Consider the following 24,772-nt stretch of genomic DNA (forward strand, 5'->3'; position numbering starts at 1 on the left):
TAAGATCCTGCATACTACACGGTTTGGCCAAAAATAAATAAATAAATAAATGTATTCAGTTAACTTGAAAACAGCTGCTGGTAGGGATGGATGAGGAGGCTGTGTGCAAACCTTCTGTTGAACCATCACTTAAGGGCTTATGAGCATTTTTAATTTCTCTCTAGGTCTCTCTCCATTGTGACCTGACAATGAAGATATAAAAACAAACTGTGGCTACGGTTTCTTCCTACATCTTTGTCAGTTCAGTTCAGTTGCTCAGTTGTGTCCTACTCTTTGTGACCCCAGGGACTACAACACACCAGGCCTCCCTGTCCATCACCAACTCCCGGAGTTTACTCTAATTCATGTCCACTGAGTCAGTGATGCCATCCAACTATCTCATCCTGTGTTGTCCCCTTCTCCTCCTGCCTTCAATCTTTCCCAGCATTAGGGTCTTTTCAAATGAGTCAATTCTTGGCATCAGGTAGCCAAAGTATTGGAGTTTCACTTTCAGCATCGGTCCTTCCAATGAATATTCAGGACTGATTCCCCTTAAGATGGACTGGTTGGATCTCCCTGCTCTCCGAGGGACTCTTGAGAGTCTTCTCCAATACCACAGTTCACAAGCATCAATTCTTTGGCTCTCAGCTTTCTTTATAGTCCAACTCTCACATCCATACATGACTACTGGAAAAACCATAGCTTTGACTAGATGGACCTTTGTTGGCAAAGTAATATCTCTCCTTTTAAATATGCTGTCTAGGTTGGTCATAACTTTTCTTCCAAGGAACAAGTGTCTTTTAATTTCCTGGCTTCAGTTACCATCTGCAATGCTTTTGGAGCCCATAAAAGTAAAGTCTGTCACTGTTTCCATTGTTTCCCCATCTATTTCCCATGAAGTGATGGACGAAATGCCATGATCTTAGTTTTCTGAATGTTGAGTTTTAAGCCAACTTTTTCACTGTTCTCTTTCACTTTCATCAAGAGGCTCTTTAGTTCTTCACTTTCTGCCATAAGGGTGGTGTCATCTGCATATTTGAGGTTATTGATATTTCTCCCAGCAATCTTGATTTGGCTACATCTTTATAGCCAAAGTCAAATTTGTGGTTTCCTGGTAAAATATCCACTTACTTTTCCTCTTCATAGATGCCTTTTTCTCTTAATAACCTCGAATCTTTGTTTCCCTTTTCAGAGGCACAATTATAAAAAATAGCATCAAGATCAAACAACTGATAATCATTAAGATTTTTTCCCCCCTTGCTTCCTGCAGGATGGGTACTGGGCAGATCGGGCATGCGAACGGCCTCTTGGTTACATCTGTAAGATGAAATCACAAGCCCAAACTCCAGGAGTAGTGGAAGTGGAAGCAGGCTGCCAGAAAGTGAGTATAGAATGCACCCCATGGTTTCAGATCAGCAAAATCGATGTGATAGACTTAGCTTATTTTTGTCTGTGAAAGTACTTAGTTGTCATAGTAGCCAAATGCTTCAGCTTCAAGGTATTGCTAATCTTTGACCCAGTGGATTGTCAAGGACATCTCTAGTGGATAACCTTAAGTTGTAGACAGCAAATGATCCTTAGTTATTTTTTCCATTTTTAATATTTCTGGTGACCTTGTTTTTGGTGGGGATTCATCTCTGTAAATCTCTGAGGATCTAGAAGGCAGGAGGTCTACACTCCAGCTGGTAGTAGCTAGTAGTAATTCAACTAAACCAAGTCAAGCCATGCAATCCTATTGTGCTTTAATCTTACCTGCACCGTGGTTAGTAATACCTCCTAGCAAGTCTCATCTTTCTTTGAGATTAAAGTAGATTATTTCTGTGAAACATTTCTGAAAACGCAAAGAAGCTACAAAAACACAGGGTGTATGGTTATCATTTTCCTGTTTGATTGCTGACTTGCCCATCTTCCTCTTTTTTCCTTTCTCACTTCTCTTGGATAAAAATAAAATAACAACTGATTTTCTGTCCAAGAGTATCACATTATGATCAAATCATCTTATAACAAACACCAGTATTCATTAAACATAATTGAGTACTATACCATTAAACCATAAAGAAAAATAGGGCAGACACAGAAAATCACAGAATGTGAGAGATAGAAAAAGTATCTTAGTAACTATTGAAAACCCCCATTTAAATTTTGCATTCTGGAAATTTCAGCCAGAGAAGTGATAGCTTTTTCAAGTCACAGAGAGGGAAGTTAAGAACCCAAGTCTCCTGCCAAGTTCTTAGACTTTCACTGCTGGTTTCACTACCAGTACACTTAGATATTTACTTAATCATGTGCTTATACAGGAGATTGTCGATTATTGTAACTTTCTGTAATTAATAAACCAATCCTTAAATTTTATTGAAGTGAAGTGAAGTGAAAGTAGCCCAGTCATGTCTGACTGTTTGTGATGCCATTGACTGTAGCCTGCCAGATTCCTCTGTCCATGGAATTCTCCAGGCAAGAATACTGGAGTGGGTTGCCATTCCCTTCTCCAGGGGATCTTCCTGACTCAGGGATCGAACCTGGGTCTTCCACATTGTGGGCAGATCTTTACTGTCTGAGCCACCAGGAAAGTAAATTTTATTACTTCTATGCAATCAACATTTTATATATATATATATATTTTTTTCTATTAACTGTCTACAATCGCTGATAAAATACAATTTAATCATTAGGTTGGTAATCAGAAAAGGAAGAAAGTATCAGCCAGTTGTTTGTTGACTGTGGTTATTTTGCTTTTGATAGTCTTAAAACATAAATTTTGTTGTTTAGTTGCCAAGCCATGTCTGATTCTTTTGTGATCTCATGGACTGTAGCCCACCAAGTTCCTCTGCCCATGGGATTTCCCAGGCAAGAATACTGGAGGGGGTTGCCATTTCCTTCTCCAAGGGATCTTCCTGATTCATGGATTGAACCCAACTCTCCCGCATTGGCAGACGGATTCCTTACCACTGAGCCACCAGGGAAGCCCTAAAAGATAAATATTACATTTCTAATTAGACAGGAGAAGAAGCAAAGACTTAGAGATATTAATTTGGCAAGTTTTTAAAAACACATGCTTTAGGCAGTGGTTTCCTCAAATCATTGGGAAGACTAGAAAAAAAATCCACTTGCTGGCAAAAGAAGATAACAGAGAGGTTTATTTATTTATTTTTTTAATGTCTGAGCCTGAGTACTTGGTGTTTTGGGAGTATTTCTGAGAGTTCAAAACTACAGACCTTCTATGATAAAGATCTGGGATTCAGTTTGCAATTCCTTGCTGTCTCTGTGGGAAACCTTGATTTAAGAAATTAACATGAGGTGGTCCTGAGTTGCTAATATTCCTGGATGTCTGATAGATGCACGTGTAAATCCTCTTCAGAAGACCCCATCTCCAGGCTGATTGAGAATCCCACAGATGAGTTTGAAATCCAAAATTATAAAACATACCACCATGAGCTTTAGATAGTGGAATGAATGGATGTGACATTAAAGTGAATGGTTTTTTTAAATGCTTATGAGAAGTAAAAGGTGGAATTGAAACCATGGACCAGATACCACGTATTATGTGGGACTTCTTTATGATTCAATTCTAAATATGTTTTGTTTCCATTAAGATTCTTTGATCTGTGAACTGGGGTGTGTGTGTGTGTTTTCATGGTGGTGGAAGTTTTGGTGGCAGTAACGGGAGTTTTGTGTTTTAGTTTCTAAATAATTGGGAGGTACTATTGATTTTCATTCCACTGCATTGTGCTCATATAAAGTTTTTGTTGTTGTTGTTATTTTCTTCATTATCTAGTTCATAATCAGTTTTTCTAAATATTCTGTCTATGCTTGAACACAGTGATCTTTGATCTAGGGGTTCAGGGGTCTATATATGGTAACTAGACAAAACTTGGGATGATCCCCTGGAGTAGAAAATAGTAACCCACTCCAGTATTCTTGCCTGGAAAATTCCATGGACAGGGGAGACTGGCAGGCTACAGACCATGGGATCTCAAAGAGTCAGACATGACTGAATGAGCACTGATAAAACTTAGCAAATATATTATCCAGATATTCTGTATTACTAATATTTTGTCTATTTGACATAATATTCTTATTGTGATTCTATCAAGTTTTGTCTTATATACTTTGATATGTATTTATATCTTTCTGGAGAATCAGTTCTTTAATTATGTAGTTATTTTCTTCATTCATAATAATGTTTTTTACCATAAAGTCAATTTTAAATAATATTAATTTTGCCACCAAAGCTATCTTTTGTTTGGTGTTTCCCCAGAATCCTGTTTTCCAACTGATTGCTTTTAATCACTCTATGTAGCTGTAGTTTAAGAATGGCCCTTGTAAATGAATATCTGCATTTTCATTTTAATCTAATTTGAGAAACTCTGGCTTTTAACTGGTGAAAACATGAGCTTAGATTTGTTTTGCATACCAATCTATTTGGATTTGTTCCTACCATATTATTATGTGCTTTATTTTGTTTACCATTCTGCTTTCTTTCCTTTTTTTCTCTTTTTGTGCATAACATTGGTTCACATTGGTTCTATTGAATATATTTTTCCCCTTTCCTCCTCTGAAAAGAGTGAAAGTTGCCCAGTTGTGTCAGACTCTTTGAGACTCCATGGGCTGTGGCTTGCCAGGCTCCTCTGTCCATGAAATTCCCCAGGGAAGAGTACGGGAGTGGGTAGCCATTCTCTTCTCCAGGGGCTCGTCCCAACCCAGGGATCAAATCCAGGTCTCACACACTGCAGGCAGATTCTTTACAATCTGAGCCACCAGGGAAGCCCCCTTTTGGAAATTATACATTTTTACTCCTTTTTTTTTTTCAAAATGGTTTATCTTATACCTTTAACATGCATTCTTGTCTTGAAGTTAACCAGTCTCTTTCTCTGCCTCCTGAACAAAGTGAATGTTATTATTCCACTAATAATTCAGAGTTTTTAAAAATTTGAAATAATATTAGACTCACGAGAATTTATTAAAAAAAAAAAAAGGAATACTGAGAAGTCCCCTCTGTCATCCACTTGACTTCTGCCAATGATAGTGTCTTATCTAACCAGAGTACATGATGACAACAGGTGGTTGGCATGGATACAATATTGTTAACTAAACTACAGATCTTGTTACTATTTCATTCTTTAGCTTCCCACTTCTAATTAGTTATCTTTGCTATTTGTCCAGGCAGTTAGATCTGGATTTGCTGACATTATTGACTTCTTTGCTCAGTGTAGACTTTTAGCTCACTTACTCCTCTTGACTTTACTTTCTTGCCAAAGTTAATCTTTCAGAAGTTCTTTTCATTGGGATTTGGGAGTCTAAAACTCTCTGTCTGTGCTTGAAAATGTCTTGAATTCATCTTCCCTCTGCATAGTAATTTAGGTAAGTCATTTTAGAATTCTAGATTGACAGCTGTTTTCTGACAGCAACTATACATATTATTTCATTTTCTCCTGACCTTTATTTTTGCCACTGGAATTCCTGTTAAACTAATTCTTTTTCTTTTTTTATTTTAAAAAAGTGGATAATCTGTATTTTTTCTCTGATTGATTTTAAGATTTTTCTCATTGTCTCTGTAAGTATTATGTAGTGAGATTTGGATTTGCTTTATTAGTTCCATTTGGTGTGGTGTATCTCTTCATTTTGAGGATTTGTATCTTTCCATTCTTGAAAATTACCGGTCATTCATTCTATTCAGTGCTTCTCAATCTTCTCTCAGGATGCTTTTCAACCTCATTCACCATATGTGCATGCTCAGTTGCGTCAGTCATGTCTCCTGCGTCTCTGGCACTGCAGGCATATTCTTTAATTCTGGGCCACTGGGGAAGCCCTCTGTATCTTCTATATTTTCTAACAATATGATTTTAAACATCCTTTCATAGTCTCATCTCTCTTCCACGTTCAGTCAGCTTACTAATCTTTCTGAAACCACATTTTCTGTGCTTTATCTGGCCATTGAGTTTTTAACTTCTTAGTTTTCTTTTCTAGAAATTGTTTTTTTGTGTGTAATCAAATCCTGTTTTTCTTTGTTCATAGTATTTTGATCTTTCCTCATTGATTATGTTTCTTCCTTTGTCACTTAAATCACCATAACATGCTTCTTTTCCACTTGGTTTTATTATGTTAAACTGTTGACTCTCCCTTAAAGGAGACATTTTTCTTACATGGTTTATAATTTTTGGTTGTAAATTAGTTCACCGTCGCATCTCCCCCTACCCTCAAATGTTATAGTCTTCATGACCTGGGTTATGGAAATATTTCTGTTGTGTGATTTTGCATTTTAATTCTCAAAGCACCTGCAAGATTCTCCTTTTGTGTATTTTATTTTTCATGTTTTGACTATGGAGTCTCATACAGTATGGATAGTGTAAAGTTAGGACTGGCACCCAGCTGTGGCACAGACTTAGTATTTATTTTCAGCAGAAGAATTTTTTTCTTCCTGCTTCCAAATCCCCAAGCAAGTGACAAGGATCTCTCAATTTCCTGTTTTTATGGGTGGGGTTTTCTTGCTCTCCTTTCACAGAGGGGCTACCATGAGTGGGTATCATCTTTACACAAGGACTTCAGTTCTATGCGCTTCCCTGATGGCTCAGTGGTAAAGAACCTGCCTGCCAATGCTAGGAGATATGGGTTTAATCCCTAGGTTGGGAGGATCCCCCAGAGAAGGAAATGGCAACCCATTCCAGTATTCTTGCCTGGGAAAGCCCATGGACAGAGGAGCCTGGCAGGCTACAGTCCACAGGATCATAGAAGAATCAGACATAACTTAGTAGCTAAACAACAACAATCAGTTCTATCTCCCTGCCTCAGGTGAGCCGATGGCCCAATATCCTAATCTATATGAACAATAAAACCCTAATCCATAAACTTCATGATCTTAATCTTGGTCTAAAATATGACTGGGCAGCTACAGTCTCTGAGTTTGTACATTTTCTAGTCCAGCTTTTTCGTTTTCTAGTACTTATTTTTGAACCTAAAAATTTGTCCTTCTTTCTCTCAAATTCTGGTGTGGATTTTCTTTTTATTGCCATGTTTTTATCTAGCATTTCTATGTGTTTGAATTGTGAGAGAGGAACCATGTCAAATTATGATGCCAGGAGTTTGATAAGAACTAACCTTTGACCAGATGGCACAGCTTTGTACTCACCATCTACTGCTGTCTTCAGTAGGTGACTAGGCTTGTTATTCTGCAAATTGGCTCCTGTGGCTTCCTATTGTAAAACTGAGAACTTAGCCATTTCATTCAGTTTCTCTGGTAAATATTTCACAAGTCGTTTTTGTTGAAAATTGCATCAGAATGGAAAGAATGACTCCCCTCACCCCCATTTTGTATCATAATTTGTCATATGAGGAACAATGCACTCCTGTTTTCTTTATTCACATAAATTGTTTTCATTGCATATCAAGTTACTGATATTTGTGTTATTTACATGCTTCTATTGTTTATCAATTTGTGTTTCAAGATATAAAAATTATTTAAATAATATTATGTAATAAATATGCATGATATTCTGCTTGATAATATTAATAGGGGTGGAAAAGGCATGGATTCTACTGCTATTTGATTGGACACACACTTTCAACATTTACAGAAGCAAACCAGACCTGTGTAAGTGAGAAGGCTTACCTAACAACTGTTGAAGACAGGTATGCAACTATTCTATTTTAAAAATATATATATCAAATAATGAAACATTTTCAGAAGAGTATATCAGTATGCTCTAAATTTCTGAGTGAATTACGCTGAATCTTGAAGTATGGTTTATAAATATAGAAGCAGTAAAAATCATATTTTTATTTGGATTCTTCATTGCAAACACTAAAAAATATTTTGCTATTTTTAGTACCATAAAACAAGAACAGTTTGCTAATACTCCAGTAAATGTTGTTTATATATCTAACTTTTTTAATGCAGTAAATCTCAAAGTTTTTAAAGCAGAGAAAGTAAGGAAAATTTATCATCTCAAGAAATCAAACATTCTATTTTTACTACCACCTCCAACATAAAAAAAGGCAGACAGAAGCTTCCCTTGGCAGTCCAGTGGGGGTGGGAGGGAGCAGAGAGATTTTCTAGGCTTACTAGACTAGTAGGTCCAGAAAAAGATGTGGACATAGAGAATTTTATGTAACCTTTAACTTCTAGCATTCCATCCTTCTTTGAGATTTCAGTATTTATTTTTCTCCTACTTTTTTCAAGAAACTTAAAAGAAATTTAATTTTTTAATTGTCCATGTGATTTGGAGTAAACTGGTAAAAATTATTGAATTTTAATACAGTAAGTTATATTTATTGGCCTTTCAAAGCAGGCCCAATAATGTCTAGAAGATGCAACTAATATTAAAATTCTTTGATAAAATGAAAGACATCATAGACTTCACAGAATTCATATAGTCTTATAAAAAAAACTTATATTTCAACATTCTTTCTTCATGTATAATTAAATGTCTGATACATTGCTCACCTCTGAAAATCAGAACATAGATAAGTTTTATCTGATGACCTGGAAGTAAGCTACACATTTTTAAGTACCTTGGGAACATGTTCTGGTCTATTTTATTGGTCTTTGAGTCTACTGGAGCATGGATGTCCCTAGATTTTCTCTTTTAGGTTTGCTTTTTGTGTGTGTGTTTTCTGTGATATTTGTGTTCAGGAACTCACTAACTCTGTGGTTCAATTTAGTGTTTAGGCATTTAAGAAAAATCGAGTTTCTTATTTTTATTTTTTATTTTTTGGTTTGTTCAGTTTAGGGAATGAAATTATTCAGACTAGGGTCAAACCAATTTTCTGTTGTTGTGTTTTTCTCTCCATTTCCTCTCTGCTCTTGCTAGAGCCATCTACAACTCCCTTGTTCCTAGAAATTTTGAACATCACTTTTCTTTTGCTCCAAAGAGAGACTCTTCTGAGTATGCTGCTGTGTCACTGTCATTTATCAATTAAGACAAATTTTGTTTGCCTTACTAACCACAGTGTATTATTACCAGATGACACCATATATAAAGATGAGATCCAGAAGGAGAAAAAATATTGGAGCTTGTGATTCTGCTCCCAGTTCTTTCTAGAGATTGAATCTCTAGTTCTCTGTACTTCTTGATAATTTTCTCTGTTGTTTCAGAGCTGAGAAATGGAAATGAAATCGAGGGGAAAATCGACACAGATTTTCTAATTGTATTATCTTTAATAATGATGCAGCCTCTCCACTTACTTCACCAAGAATTGTGTAGAGCATCTGAAATATTTGAAAAGTGAACTGATTTTCAGACATTGTATTTTAAAAGACAACAGGATAAGCAGAGGGACTGATGAGAAATAGAGAGAAATAGTTTGGGTACATTTGAATGATTTTATTCTATCATCCGTATGATACTTTTCCTTCATAAGATCACATTTCCTTAGCGAAAATTTTCATAATTTAAATGACAAGTAGATAGGACATAATAGGTTTGATTTGCCAACTAAATGATAGCACAGGCATACAATTGAGATGTTTTTCATGTGGATAATTAGAAAAATTCACTTTTTTCCTAAAATTTAGTTAAATTTTTTTTAAGATATGAACAAGCCTTTCTGACTAGTTTGGTTGGATTGAGGCCTGAAAGATATTTTTGGATAGGACTTTCCGATGTACAACAAAAAGGCACCTTTCAGTGGACCGTGGAGGAAGGCGTTCAGTTCACACACTGGAACTCGGATATGCCAGGTATGTGCAGGGCTTCCGTTTCAGGCTTCCATTCACCCCACATATCCATTTGGCCAAACCTGTGATTCCTTCATGTACCTTTCCAAATAGACTTCTGTAAATTCATTGTACTATTAAAATGTTATTATTTTTTATTTCACTCTCTTTTTTTTTTTTTTTTAAAAAAAGTGTTCCCATTAGCGTGCAGTGGTCTAAGATAAAAAGGAAGAGAAAACTCCTAGGTTATTTGGTGCCACTCCATTTGAAGTATTTATAAAATAGTGATGAAATCCTTAATGGTCAGAAAGATTCCATGGTGACCACTGGTTCACGTATTTCTGAGAACTTAAAACTGTCCTCAGGGGATATAAAACTTTCAGTGTGACTGTGAACAGAAATATGACTGTGCTTCAGTGGTAGAACAAGACTGAGTGCTTATGAGGAATGTATTATTTCGGTATCTTGAATGGGCCCCCCTGTTAGCTCTTTACAATAAGTCTCCTACATACAAACCCTCAAGTGGCAAACTTTCAAGAGACGTGAATGTGCCGCTGGGTGCCTGCTGTTGTGCTCTTGTACTTTTCAAGGTACTGTACTGTGATCTTAAAATTGTTTTCTTTATTTTTGTTCTTTATGTATTATTTGTGTGAAAAGTGTTATGAACCTATTATAGTATAGTACTGTGTAGCCATCTGTGTTAGTTGGGTTCCTAGGTTAACTTTATTACACTTACAAACAAATTGGACTTAACAAATGGACTCTCAGAATGGAGTTTGTTTGTATGTAGGGGACTTAGCGTATATGCCTTGGATTTAGTTTTATACTAATAGAAAACCCATAAGCTAAGTTTCAGTATCCTCCTTGTGTCGAGATGGAAACTGGGACTTGGAAAATTTACAAGCATGGATTTAGGCTAATCTTTGTAATTCCCAAATCCATGCTCTTTGCATGGAGGTCACTCTTTCTCCCTATAAATTTTTATTTGCCTTCATTAATAAGAAGTTTCTGAAATAGACACTCAAATTACTTTTTGCTTTCTTTATGCACTGCTGTCATAGCCTATGATGTAATTCAGTATGACTGCACTCAGGAAATTCAACTGCCTTAGAGCAAATGTTTCACTGTGCCTAGTTGAAAAGCTATGGAAGGAATAATAGAGCTTAAGTATGCCAATTAACTGTTTGCCCTAATAAGTCCAAATCTTCAGAAGTTTTTAAAATTTGTATCCTCAGTCATCAATAAGGAAAATAGATCAGTAATTTGGATAGTGTGATTTCTGTTTAATTAATTGAACATTCTGGAAAATAGTAAGATTTAAGTTTATTTTGAAAGAACAGGGCAGTATATTAAGAGCTGAGTGCGTTTTTTTTTTTTTTTGAGTGGTAATTTTTACTCGCCAGACAACATGCCTTAATTTCACTGGTATTGATCATTTAGCAGTAGTATACTGAGAGATTAATCTAGGAACATCCTTAGGGAATAAAAATAAATCAAACCACAGTCATAGGGAATTAGCAATCAGAGAGAAAATATTTTGGGGAGAGTATAGTTCTCTAAAACTAAACATATACTGCCTTTAAAAGTATAATAATCAAAGATTATCTCATCTTAGCAGTAAGAAATCCTAATGTTTTTTAATTTCTATCTTAATGCTATTTTGAAATAAACTATGAAGCTTAGTATAGTCCACATTTTATTTTATATGCTTCTTTATCCGTTAAAGAATTTTAAAATGAAGATATACATGTATATGTATGAATCTCTTTGCTGTATACCTGAAATTAATACAGCATTGTTAATCTACTATGCTCCAATATAAAATAAAAAAAAAATTTTAAGGGCACAGATGAACTTATCTACAAAACAGAGTTACAGATGTAGAAAATAAAATTATGGTTACCAGGGGATAAAGCTAGGGAGGGATAAATTGGAAGATTAGGATTGACCTATACACACTACTATATATAAAATAGGTAACTAATATGGACCTGTTGTATAGCACAGAGAGCTCTACTCAATACTCTGTAATGGCCTCTATGGAAAAAAGAATCTAAAAAAGAGTGTATATAAGTGTATGTATAACTGAATCACTTTGCTGTACACTTGAACCTAACACAACAATTTAAATCAACTATATTTCAATATACAACATAAATTAATTTTAAAAAACAACTTCCTTGGTAAAACAAAACCCCTGTTATTTTTGTCATTATAATAGATTTTATCATACTAAAAATATTGTGTTGTTATGTCTGTGTGCAGGGTAGGGGGACCCCGCCAGATATTAGAAATACAAAATGTTGCCAGAACCCTGACAATTTTTTTTTTCAGCGTTACTTTCACATGAAGGCTTTGGGTTACCTCCTGGTGACTGTTGATTGCTTTTTATAGGAGTACAAGTTGCTTTACAATGTTGTATTCATTTCTGCTATAAATCAAAATGAGTCAGCCATATGTATACATAGATCCCCTCTGTTTTGGATTTCCATCCCATATAGGTCACCACAGAGCACTGAGTACAGTTACCTGTGCTATAAAGCAGGTTCTCATTAGTCATTTATTCTATACATGCTATCAATAGTGTATATATATCAATCCCAATCTCCCGACACATCCCCATCTCCCTTCCCCCCTTGGTGTCCATATGTTTGCTCCCTACTTCTATCTATGTCTCTATTTCTGCCAAACCTTGACATTTGAGATTATATTGATAATTCACTTGGAGATATAGGCCACACAAATAAAAGGCAAATAATGGTTCAGAAATAGAACAAAGCAATTGCAAAATGCTGCAGTGTCTCCTCTACATTTTCTTATCACATGTAGATTTTATCCCACTACTTGAGGCTCAGGTTTGAGCTCTTTTCTTTGAGCACAGCCAGGTTTCATAATCACCTGTTGTGAATTCTGCTTTGTTACCTGCAGGACGGAAAGCCGGGTGTGTTGCCATGAAGACTGGGGTTGCAGGGGGCTTGTGGGATGTCTTGAGATGTGAAGAAAAGGCAAAATTTGTGTGCAAACACTGGGCAGAAGGAGTCACTCGCCCACCAGCGCCCACAACCACCCCCGAACCCAAATGTCCAGAGGATTGGGGTGCCTCCAGTAAAACAAGCTTGTGCTTCAAAGTAAGTATCCATTGCTGAGCTCTTCAAGAATTGGGGATATGTTTCAGCCTAAAGAATCATCTAAGGAATGAAAACAAAACAAAAACAATGTCCGGGTTGAACCTATAGAAATTCCGACATTATTGATCTGAAAGGGGACTTGGGCACTTGTTGTTTTGAAAGAGTGCTCCTTGGATGGAAAGATAAGAACCAGCTGCATTCAGACCAACAAACATGACCAATACCATAAATAGAAGTCACACCAGCCTTCTTCACCTGCTCTGCCTTTATCGCTCCTTACACTTGGCATCTTTCCTCTTTCCCATGCTTTCTGAGCTCACGTTTCTTTTTCTCAATGAAAATTCCTGCCCCAACTCATGCTATCCTATGGCATCCCATTTTGGCTCTGTTCTTGGAGCTCAAGCTTTTGGCTAAGTGAATTGATAAACGAATCTGCAATCAAGCCACATGGGGATTCTAGAGAGAATATTCCTTTGTTCTTATTTAATTCCTAATTATGATGCCTGATGGAAGATGAAGGACTGTTAGGTAGGGAGTACATGGCCATTCAGCGACTCGTAAATGGCAGTTTGATATCCTGTAGTCACTTAGTACACTCCTGTGTGAGATCACCCATTTTCTCTTTATGCAATCAAGTTCACCCAAAACAAATAAAATACATACCCCGACTCCAATGAATTAAGCATTTGGGTCTTTTTCTTTCTTGTAAATCATATTCTTTCTAGAGAAGGTTGGATTTAGCCAAATATAGCAATGTATTGGGTTAGCCAAAAAATTCATTTGGGTTTTCCTGTAAGATGTTACAGAAAAACCCAAACGAACTTTTTGGTCTACCCGATACTTAACTACCACTTAATGACATTATTCTCTAATGGCCAGTTCTCGGGACCTCTTTTATTCCATCCTTTGAGGAATATGGCTCTGGCATGTTTTGTAAGACAGTTAGACAAAGCTGATGAAGAACTTCAGTTGCTAATGTGTACTGGAATGAGGTTGTTTAGTCTCTAACTTAAGGGCTAATTTGGTTGGTAACTACCACTAGCAGTAACAGAGACTAATGAGCTATTTAATGCAGATTAGCCAGTCCAACTTAAAGCATAATTTACATAGAAGGGAAAGTGTTGGGTCAAGACTGGAGAGGATTTTATGAATGGGTTGAAAACTAATACAAAGCAAATCAAGTATTTTATTGTTGCCTCTGGAAACTTTTGAGTTATTACACAAAGGCCAGGTTCATCCTATACACAGCCATTCACTGGAGAGTGGCAGGCTATGGAGATTTGTTGCAGGATTTCTGAGAGACAATACAGAATTCTCCAGAGCTGGGAAATGAACCAAGAGTTCCAGCAGACATTATCTGGGTAGATGTTTAACAAATTCAAATGTGTGCTTCCCTAGGAATTATGATTTTGGAGGTGCTTAGGGTAGGGTTTGTCTGAAAATATATAGACCATCTTTGTACATACTAAGGTGTGAAAATTCTTAATAAAGTTCAGCTATTAGTAAATTGATTTACAAAAATGAAATCTTCTAGCACCATCTACACAAGTTGAGGTACTCACAGAGGTCTTGGGAGTTACTGCAATGAAAAGTTGCTCAAGGCACATGTGTCCCAATAACTCAAGTAGGGTCAAGGTAAAGATTGCCTCAGGTTGCTTGATGACAACTAGACAACCACAGGTCTATTGGAAACAAATTCCTTTTCTACAAGCCTACAATGATACAGGCCATGTCTCATGAGAAGCAATGAATGAAAATTATAAAAGTTGATGAATACAGTGATATAAACATCCTGATGGATCCCTGTGGATTCCATTCCCCCAGCAGTCCTTTGGGTAATATGACATATTCTCTAAATAAATAATAAATTTAGCTTACATACCATCTTTTTACATGCTCTGTCCAATTAGTGTCTGTCACACCATGACCTCCAATCTTTGTTAAAATATGCAACCATAAGCAAAAATGATAAGACCATTTTAAGAACAGACCAATGAAGCATTGGAAGACGCCCAGGTTATTCAGTGTTTAACCTAAACAGGATAACAAAACTGTGGCACTATCTTAGGGAGGTTATTATCCTTGAATTTTTATTTATGTTTGCTTTCTCTGTATCAAGTTTCTTTCATTCTTTTCCATTTGAATGGCGTAGTTGACACAACCAAATTAATCCTGTCTTCTGCAAGAAGCTGTATGCCTAACCCATATACCTAAACCTTTCACTCTGACTTTTTCGGTGCTGTAAAATAATTCTATTTTCTAGGGTTTTCTCAACAAAATCATCTGTCAAACTCTGTTACCCAAGTATTCTCTCACAAATTGATTTTTAACCAAGAGAATTACATTGCTTGGGGCCATTGTAATGTCTTGCTTTTCGCTAAATGAAATCTCGTCAAAAGTAGATAATTATTTCTCTTGGTTTGATAAGCTGTGAAGTGTAAAATAAATTCTGAATCTGTATTACTTTTAGCTGTTTGCAAAAGGAAAACATGAGAAGAAAACGTGGTTTGAATCTCGAGATTTTTGTAGAGCTCTGGGTGGAGATCTAGCTAGTATCAATAATAAGGAGGAACAGCAAGCAATATGGCGATTAGTAACGTAAGTATCTTTTCTATTTAACGCTCCTTCCTTTGACCCTTTGAGTCCACATTTGTTGTTATTATTCAGTTGTGAAGTTGTGTCCGACTCTGCAAACCCATGGACTGCAACATGCCAGTTTTCCTGTCCCTCATCATCTCCCAGAGTGTGCCCAGGTTCATGTCCATTGAGTTGGTGATGCTATATCCCAAATCTATGGGCACTTTTGGACCTAGTTTCACTTCCAGATTCTGGCCTGGAGAATTCCATGGACAGAGTAGCTTGACAAGCTGCAATCCGTAGGGTTGCAAAAAGTCAGACACAACTGAGTGACATTCACTTCATTTCCAAATGCTTTAATTTTATAGCTATAAATCCCTAGATGAATTGCTCTATAAAAGCATAAGACACTTATTATTCATTTATTAAATGAGTGAATATCTCAATGCTTTACAATTATTTCAAACAGCAGCTTGTTTTCAGGATATTTACAAGTTGTACCAAAATGTGCAACTGTTGCATAATGCTTATATTTAGTCATTTACTCCTTCACCTGTGTACTAACCAATTTATATTTTGGGAGTCATTTTCAAATTTGATTAGGACTCATAGGTAACCAAATTTGGTTCATATAGTGGCATAAGCTGCCTTTATATCTTGTATGTTGCAGGGCTAGTGGAAGCTACCATGAACTATTTTGGTTGGGACTGACATATGGAAGTCCTTCCGAGGGCTTTACTTGGAGTGATGGATCCCCTGTGAGTAATTTGATTTCATAGATACTTACCTTACTATTATTGTTTCTTTATTTTGATGTTATCTTTTTGGGTTACTCAAAATTTTTGGTAAGATGAGTTATGATGATAGTTAGAGACATTTTTCTATGCAAAATGAATGCTATGTTAGGGTCATTATTCTGCCTCTGACCCAGGACAGTTCTGTTCACCTGAGGTGCAACCATGGTAGACTGAAAAAAATCAGTAAACTCATTCTTCTAATTTATATGGAATAATGTCTTCCCTCTCTCATGCCAAATTGGTATGTAAGTAGCACCCCACTCCAGTGTTCTTGCCTGGAGAATCCCAGGGATGGAGGAGCCTGGTGGGCTGCCGTCTATGGGGTCGCACAGAGTCGGACACGACCGAGGCGACTTAGCAGCAGCAGCAGCAGACTTCTTAAAAACTGAGTGTTTTATGATGTCTTATAGACTAGGAGATATGGAAACACTTTTGATATTCTATTAGAAACCACTGACTTTTGTCAACCACTGACTTCTGTCAGACTTCTCCATTCTCAGCAATGGGGAAGCGGGAGGGTATGGCACAAGCTGGCAGTCATTGCAGGGAGTGATTTTGTGTAATTTCAGTTCTCCCTCCTCTTACCACCCATTAGCAACTTCTCAAAGTGCTTGTGTAGGGTGGATTATTTGATGGCTCCATTGATAACAAGGATTTTGTATTTAGATCTCTGGAAAATAGGTCATGATATAGGCTCTGATTCCTCTCTGAAAACACCATAGTGGACCTAATCCTAGCCCTCCACTTATTTCCAGTATTCATCTTGGCAACATTTGGTAACTTTGTTAGCAATATTCAGAAGTCCTTTTTGTTTGTAAGAAGAACTAGTTTTATTTCTTTCTCCTAGTGAAGTGAAGTCACTCAGTCGTGTCCGACTCTTTGCAGTCCCATGGGCTATAGCCTACCAGGCTCCTCCATCCATGGGATTTTAAAGACAGCAGTACTGGAGTGGGTTGCCATTTCCTTCTCCATTTCTTTCTCCTATCCCTCTAATAAAAGAAAGTTTCAAATATCACAATGAAATGTTATCCCTTCAGGATGAGTTGTAAATTTAGGAGCTCCCAATACTGAGAATTGTAACTTTTATACCAAGTTTTTCCTATATACAAATCCCACTTTTGTGGTCCTGGATACATTCTATTTAATAAGAATAAATAAAATTTTGTAATAATTAAAATACCCTATTCAGCTTCAAAAGTTCCCATGTAATAGGAACTATTTCTTTCCCAGCTGTTCTCACCAAACTTGTTTTCAAAGCAAACATATTGTGAAAAAAAGTAAAGAGAATAAAAAAGTGAACATCTTTCCTTTTGTATTTGGATGAAAGCAAAAGTTAGTCACACAGTCGTGTCCAACTCTGTGACCCCATGGACTGTAGCCTGCCAGGCTCCTCTGTCCATGGAATTCTCCAGGCAAGAGTACTGGAGTGAGTTGCCATTTCCTTCTCCAAGGGAATCTTCCTGACCCAGGGATTGAACCCAGGTCTCCTGCATTGCAGGCAGATTCTTTACCAAGTGAATCCCTAGGGATAGATGATTGGTATTGGCTAATGGTTGTAATGTGATGTTTCTAACATAGGTGTCATATGAAAATTGGGCTTATGGAGAACCTAATAATTATCAAAATGTTGAATACTGTGGCGAGTTAAAAGGTGACCCTGCTATGTCCTGGAATGACATTAACTGTGAACATCTTAACAACTGGATTTGCCAGATACGAAAAGGTAGGATGACCTGCCCTCTGCTTTATCTCAGATTGGAACACTGACCTCCTGTGATCCCAAAGTCTTCCCTTTATTCATGCAACCAAACAAGCGGAATAATATAAGGGAACTGCCAAGGGCCATCACTTCACAGGATAAGAGTGAACTCGCTGAACACAGATAAATCTTCCAAAGGAACAGAGGATGAAAAGGCCTGGACCGGAGCATGGCCTCCAAAATAGTTCTCACGAGCTGCTGTTCCTGTTCAGTTCCTACAGTCATGGGAGTGGGTAGATGTTTGACTCTGTAAGCAGAGTAAAGAGAGTGCGATTTCTGTTGGGGGATTTTCACCCTCTGACCCACATTCATCATCCAGTAGGTGCTATCTCCCTCAGTCTGAATATACTGCACACTGATTTCTCAAGGATGTTCATCTGAAGAGTTGGCACCATTCTGAGGCCCCTGATGCTATAAGATCCACCATGTTGTTGATGGTCAACAATGATCAATGCGTACGTATCAGTCGTGATTAATGACTCACAAAACTCCACATAGCCAAGTCAGATTCTTTTAAGATAAATAGGCCCACCCTTGAACCAAAATGTATATTAACATCCTCCTTTGTCAACAGATAAATAGAACCACATCGCCCTCTGCTGTCTGGGAACCTTGGCTACAGCTCCAACTCTTGCTGAAAATACTGTGTTGCTCTTCTGCTGTTTGCCTTACTCTTGCTTAGATGAGTGTTTATAGTGTTTTCAGGATGGAGGAATGAATCCATTCAGTTCAGTCACTCAGTCATGTCTGACTTTTTGTGACCCCATGGACTGCAGTACGCCAGGCTTTCAAAACTGTCCCATCACCAACTCTTGCTTGCTCAAACTCATTTCTATCCAGTTGGTGATGCCATCCAATCATCTCCTTCTCTGTTATTCCCTTCTTTTCTTGCCTTCAATCTTTCCCAGCATCAAGGTCTTTTCAAGTGAGTCAGTTCATCACATCAGTTGGCCAAAATGTTGGAGTTTCAGCTTCAGCATCAGTCCTTCCAATGAATATTCTGGACTGACTTCCTTTAAGATTGACTGGTTGATTCTCCTTGCAGCTCAGGGACTCTCAACAGTCTTCTCCAATACCACAGTTCAAAAGCATCAATTCTTCAGCACTCAGCTTTCTTTATGGTCCAACTCTCACATCCATGCATGATTACTGGAAAAACCATAGCTTTGACTAGATGGACCTTTGTCAGCAAAGTAATATCTTTGCTTTTTAATATGCTGTCTAGGTTGGTCATAGCTTCTCTTACAAGGAGCAAGCGTCTTTTAATTTCATGACTGCAGTCATTATCTGCAGTGATTTTGGAGCCCAAGAAAATAAAATCTGGCACTGTTTCCTCATCTATTTGCCATGAAGTGATAGGACCAGATGCCATGATCTTAGTTTCTTGAATTTTGAATTTTAAGCCAGCTTTTCCATTCTCCCCTTGCACTTTCATCAAAAGGCTCTTTAGCTCCTCTTCAGTTTCTGCCATAAGGGTGGTATCATCTGCATATCTGAGGTTATTGATATTTCTCCTGGCAATCCTGATTCCAGCTTGTGCTTCATACAGCCTGGCATTTTGCAGAAACTTGGAGGAATGAATAATGGCCAGTTTTTCTTTAAAGGTCCCTTTGCTCCCAAGGACTAATTTCCTTGTGTGTTATTGGCAGTGCTATTCTTACAGATGTTAAATTCATTAAACCAAAAGCTACATAACTTGATTCCTTTTATCAGATTCTGACAAAGTCCAAGGAGATCATTAACTACTTAGAAAGAAGAATATTTAACTTTTCATAAAACGTGCATTTAGTAAGAATATGCTTTTTTGAAGAAACTATATTGTATAAATATATAGCTCATATCTAATGGTTTCAAATAATGAAAATTTGTGCTTTCACAGCTGATTATAAGATGTGTTACTGTAAAAATAACATCTATTGAGCAGCTTCTAAATACCGATAACTTGCATATTTTATCCCATCTCTTTATGTGTATGACAACTCCTTTTTGTAGCTGAGAAAATTAAAGGTAAGAAATTTAAACCTGAACTGGGATTTGAACCTAGGTTTTCTGATTCCAAAACTCGTGTTCTTTCCTTTCTTTATATAATGCTACTTGTTGTGCTTGAAAACTGTCTTCCAGTTTTTAGTGGTATTGTACCTAGTTTGTTGAACTCTTAAACCCCTCATTTTGCTTTTCTCCCCCACAACATGATGGTAGCATTGGAGAGTGGAAGGAAAAGAAAGAAGAGTTAGACTTTCAGCCACATTGCTCCATGAAAATAATGAAACCAGAGGGTATGAAATAGTACAAATTCAATCACCTTTTATATCTAATTTTCTCTTGTTTTCCAGGACAGACTCCCAAACCTGAGCCAACACCAGCTCCTCACGACAGTAGGTGTTTCCATTTTTTTTCTTTTTTAAAAATTAATTTATTTTAATTGAAGGCTAATCACCTTACAGTCTTGTGGTGGTTTTTGCCTCACATCAACATGAATCAGCCATGGGTGCACATGTGTCTCCCCATCCTGAACCCTCCTCCCACCTCCCTCCCCACCACATCCCTCTGAGTTGTCCCAGAGCACTGGCTTCGAGTCCCCTGTTTCATGCATCAAACTTGGACTAGTCATCTGTTTTGCATATGATAATATACATGTTTCAGTGCCATTCTCTCAAATCATCCCATCCTCGCCCTCTCCCACAGGGTCCAAAAGTCTGTTATTTACATCTGTGTCTCTTTTGCTGCCTTGCATATAGGATTGTCCTTATCATCTTTCTAAATTCCATATGTATGTGTTAATATACTATTCGTGTACAGGTTATTATTTTTTTAATTTATTTTTTTATTGAAGGATAATTGCTTTACAGAATTTTGTTGTTTTCTATCAAACCTCAACCTGAATCAGTCATAGGTATGCATATATCCCCTTTCTCCTGAACTTCCCTCCCATCTCCCTCCCCATCCTACCCCTTTAGGTTGATATAGAGCCCCTGTTTGAGATTCTTAGCCATACAGCAAATTCCCACTGGCTATCTGCTTTACATATGGTCATGTAAGTTTCCATGTTACTCTTTCCATACATCTCACCCCCTCCTCCCCTCTCCCCATGTCCATAAGCCTATTCTCTTTGTCTGTTTCACCATCGCTGCCCTGTTAGTAAATTCTTCAGTACCGTTTTTCTAGATTCCGTATATATTCATTAGAATATGATATTTATCTTTCTCTTTCTGACTTACTTCACTCTGTATAATAGGTTCTAGGTTCATCCACTTCATCAGAAATGACTCAAAGGCATTTCATTTTATGGCTGAGTAATATTCCATTGTGTATATGTACCACAACTTCTTTATCCACTCTTCTGCAGGTGGGCATCTAGGCTGCTCCCGTGTTCTAGCTATTGTAAATTGTGCTGCAATGAACAATAGGATACATGTGTCTTTTTCAATCTTGGTTTCCTCTGGGTATATGCCTAGGAGTGGGATTGCTGGGTCATATGGTGGTTTTATTCCTAGTTTTTTAAGGAATCTCTGAACTGTCTTCCATAGTGTCTGTATCAATTTACATTCCCATCAAAAGTGCAAGAGTGTTCCTTTTCTCCACACCCTCTCCAGCATTTGTTGTTTGTAGGCTTTTTGATGATGGCCATTCTGACTGGTATAAGGTGATATATCTCATTGTAGTTTTGATTTGCATTTCTCTGATAATGAGCGATGTTGAACATCTTTTCATGTGTTTGTTAGCCCTCTGTATGTCGTCTGTGGAGAAATGTCTGTTTAGGTCTTTTTCTCACTTTTTGATTGGGTTGTTTGTTTTTCTCGCATTGAGTTGTATGAGCTGCTTGTATATTTTGGAAATTAATCCTCTGTCAGTTGTTTCATTTGTTATTATTTTCTCCCATTCTAAGGGTTTTCTTTTCACCTTGCTTATAGTTTCCTTTTCTGTGCAAAAGCTTTAAGTTTAATCAGGTCCCACTTGTTTACTTTTGTTTTTAATCTCTGTTACTCTAGGAGGTGGTTCATAGAGGATCTTGCTTTGATTTATGTCAGAGAGTGTTCTGCCTATGTTTTCCTCTAGGAGTTTTATAGTTTCTGGTCTTATACTTGGGCCTTTAATCCATTTTGAGTTTATCTTTGTGTATGGTATAGTGTTAGGAAGTGTTCTGATTTCATTCTTTTACATGTAGCTGTCCAGTTTTCCCAGCACCATTTATTGAAGAGGCTATCTATGCCCTATTGTATATTCTTGCCCCCTTTGTCAAATATAAGGTACCCATAGGTGCATGGGTTTATTTCTGGGCTTTCTTTTTTTTTTCTTTCATTTATTATTATTTTTTTTTACTTTATTTTACTTTACAATACTGTATTGGTTTTGCCATACATTGACATGAATCCACCATGGGTGTACATGCGTTCCCAAACATGAACCCCCCTCCCACCTCCCTCCCCATTTCTGGGCTTTCTATCCTGTTCCATTGGTCTGTATTTCTCTTTCTGTGCCAGTACCATACTGTCTTGATGACTGTAGCTTTGTAGTATAATCTGAAGTCAGGAAGGTTGATTTCCTCCAGCTCCATTCTTCTTTCTCAATAGCTTTGGCTATTTGGGGTCTTTTGTGTTTCCATATGAATTGTGAAATTTTTTGTTATAGTTCTGTGAAAAATACCATTGGTAATTTGATAGGGATCACATTGAATCTGTAGATTGCATTTGGTAGTATAGTCAAACAATATTGATTCTTCCTACCCAAGAATATGGAATATCTCTCCATCTGTTTATGTCATCTTTGATTTCTTTTATTAGTGTCTTATAATTTTCTGTGTATAGTTCTTTTGTCTCCTTAGGTAAGCTTATTCCTAGATATTTAATTCTTTTTGTTGCAGTGGTGAATGGGATTGATTCCTTAATTTCTCTTTCTGATTTTTCATTGTCAGTATATAGAAATGGAAGTGATTTCTGTGTATTGATTTTGTATCCTGCAGCTTTGCTAAATTCACTGATTAGCTCTAGTAATTTTCTGATGCTGTTTTTAGGGTTTTCTATGTACAGTATCATGTCATCTGAAAACAATGAGAGCTTTACTTCTTTTCTGATCTGGATTCCTTTTATTTCTTTTTCTTCCCTGATTACTGTCGATAGAACTTCCAGAACTGTGTTGAGTAATAGTGGTGAAGGTGGACACCCTTGTCCCGTTCCTGATCTTAGGGGGAATGCTTTCAGGTTTTCACCATTGAGAATAATGTTTGCCGTAGGCTTATCATATATGGCCTTTGCTATGTTGAGGTAGGTTCCTTCTGTGCCCATTTTTTGGAGAATTTTAATCATAAATGGGTGCTGAATTTTGTCAAAGGCTTTTTTTGCATCTATTGAGATTATCATATGATTTTTATCTTTCAATTTGCTAATATGGTTTATCACATTGATTTATATATATTGAAGAATCCTAGCATCCCTGGAATAAACCCAACTTGATCATGCTATATGAGCTTTTTGATGTGTTGCTGAATTCTGTTTGCTAAAATTTTGTTGAGGATTTTTGCATCTATGTTCATCAGTGATACTGGCCTATAGTTTTCTTTTCTGTGTGTTATCTTTGTCTGGTTTTGGTATAAGGATGATGGTGGCCTCATTGAATGAGTTTGGAAATGTTCCTTCCTCTGCAATTTTTGGAAAGAGTTTTAGAAGGATAGGCATTAGCTCTTTTCTAAATGTTTGATAGAATTCTCCAGTGAAGCCAACTGGTCCTGGGCCTTTTTTTGGGAAATTTTTGATCACAGCTTCAGTTTCAGTGCTTGTAATTGGGTTGTTCATAATTTCTATTTCTTCTTGGTTCAGTCTTGGAAGATTGAACTTTTCTAAGAATCTGTCCATTTCTTCCAGGTTATCCATTTTATTGCCACATAATTGTTCATAATAGTCTCTTGTAATCCTTTGTATTTCTGCATTGTCTGTTGTAACCTCTCCTTTTTTGTTTCTAATTTTGTTGATTTGATTCTCCTATTTTTCTTGATGAGTCTGGCTAAAGGTTTGTCAATTTTGTTTATCTTCTCAAAGAACCAGCTTTTAGTTTTATTAATCTTTACTATTGTTTCTTTCATTTCTTTTTCATTTCTTTCTGCTCAGATCTTTATGATTTCTTTCCTTCTATTAATTTTGGTTTCTTTTGTTCTTCTTTTTCCAGTTGTTTTAGGTGTTAAGTTAGGTTGTCTATTCAATGTTTTTCTTGTTTCTTGAGGTAGGATTGTATTGCTATAAGCTTCCCTGTTAGAGCTACTTTTGCTACATCCCATAGGTTTTGAGTTGTCATGTTTTCATTGTCATCTGTTCCTAGAAATATTTGGATTTCCCTTTTGATTTCTTCAGTAACCTGTTGTTTGTAGCTCCACCCATTCAGGCGCTTAGAGGGCTCCCTTGCCTGGGGTCCTTCTCTGTTGTTCAGCACATCAGGAACATAGAGGGGCTCCCCTGGCTGGGGTCCTACTCTGTAGACAGGCATGTCAGGCACTTAAAGGGGCACCCTAGGTGGGGTCCTACTCTGTAGTTCAGTGCATCAGACATTTGATGGGCCAGCCTCTCTATTGTTCAGCTGCTGAAGCTGGCAGATGGGGAGAGAGAGGCTATGGTGATGACTCCGCCCACTATGCGTGATTCAGCAGTATCACCTTGCTTCCATGGTGGCTTTCCTCCACAGGCATTTCCCCCCACAACCTCCTCCTTCACATCCCCTCGCCATCTCTCCACAGTCAACAGGAACCCTCCCTCACCTTGGGATTGCTCCACAGTCCCTAAACTCCAGCTCCCAGCTGCTGCGCCTTCCACAGGACCTGCGTCCCTGTCCAGGGTGTGTATAGCTACAGCAAGGACTATCTGATTCTCATTCCATCTAGGTTGCCACAGATCAGCTG

At 37.3% G+C, this 24,772-nt stretch overlaps 1 protein-coding gene across 1 annotated transcript in view; it reads left to right on the top strand.

The window, feature by feature from the left end:
- Positions 1-24,772, top strand: part of MRC1 (mannose receptor, C type 1) — a 112,387-nt gene that overhangs the window by 49,510 nt on the left and 38,105 nt on the right. Inside the window, exons 9-16 of the mRNA XM_005687981.3 lie at positions 1,250-1,360; positions 7,487-7,602; positions 9,504-9,652; positions 12,557-12,756; positions 15,227-15,354; positions 16,004-16,091; positions 17,709-17,853; positions 20,223-20,264. Coding sequence (XP_005688038.1) covers positions 1,250-1,360; positions 7,487-7,602; positions 9,504-9,652; positions 12,557-12,756; positions 15,227-15,354; positions 16,004-16,091; positions 17,709-17,853; positions 20,223-20,264 — 979 coding nt within the window. The remainder of the gene's footprint in view (positions 1-1,249; positions 1,361-7,486; positions 7,603-9,503; positions 9,653-12,556; positions 12,757-15,226; positions 15,355-16,003; positions 16,092-17,708; positions 17,854-20,222; positions 20,265-24,772) is intronic.

Source organism: Capra hircus, chromosome 13, assembly GCF_001704415.2.
Source record: "Capra hircus breed San Clemente chromosome 13, ASM170441v1, whole genome shotgun sequence".
NCBI lineage: Eukaryota > Metazoa > Chordata > Mammalia > Artiodactyla > Bovidae > Capra > Capra hircus.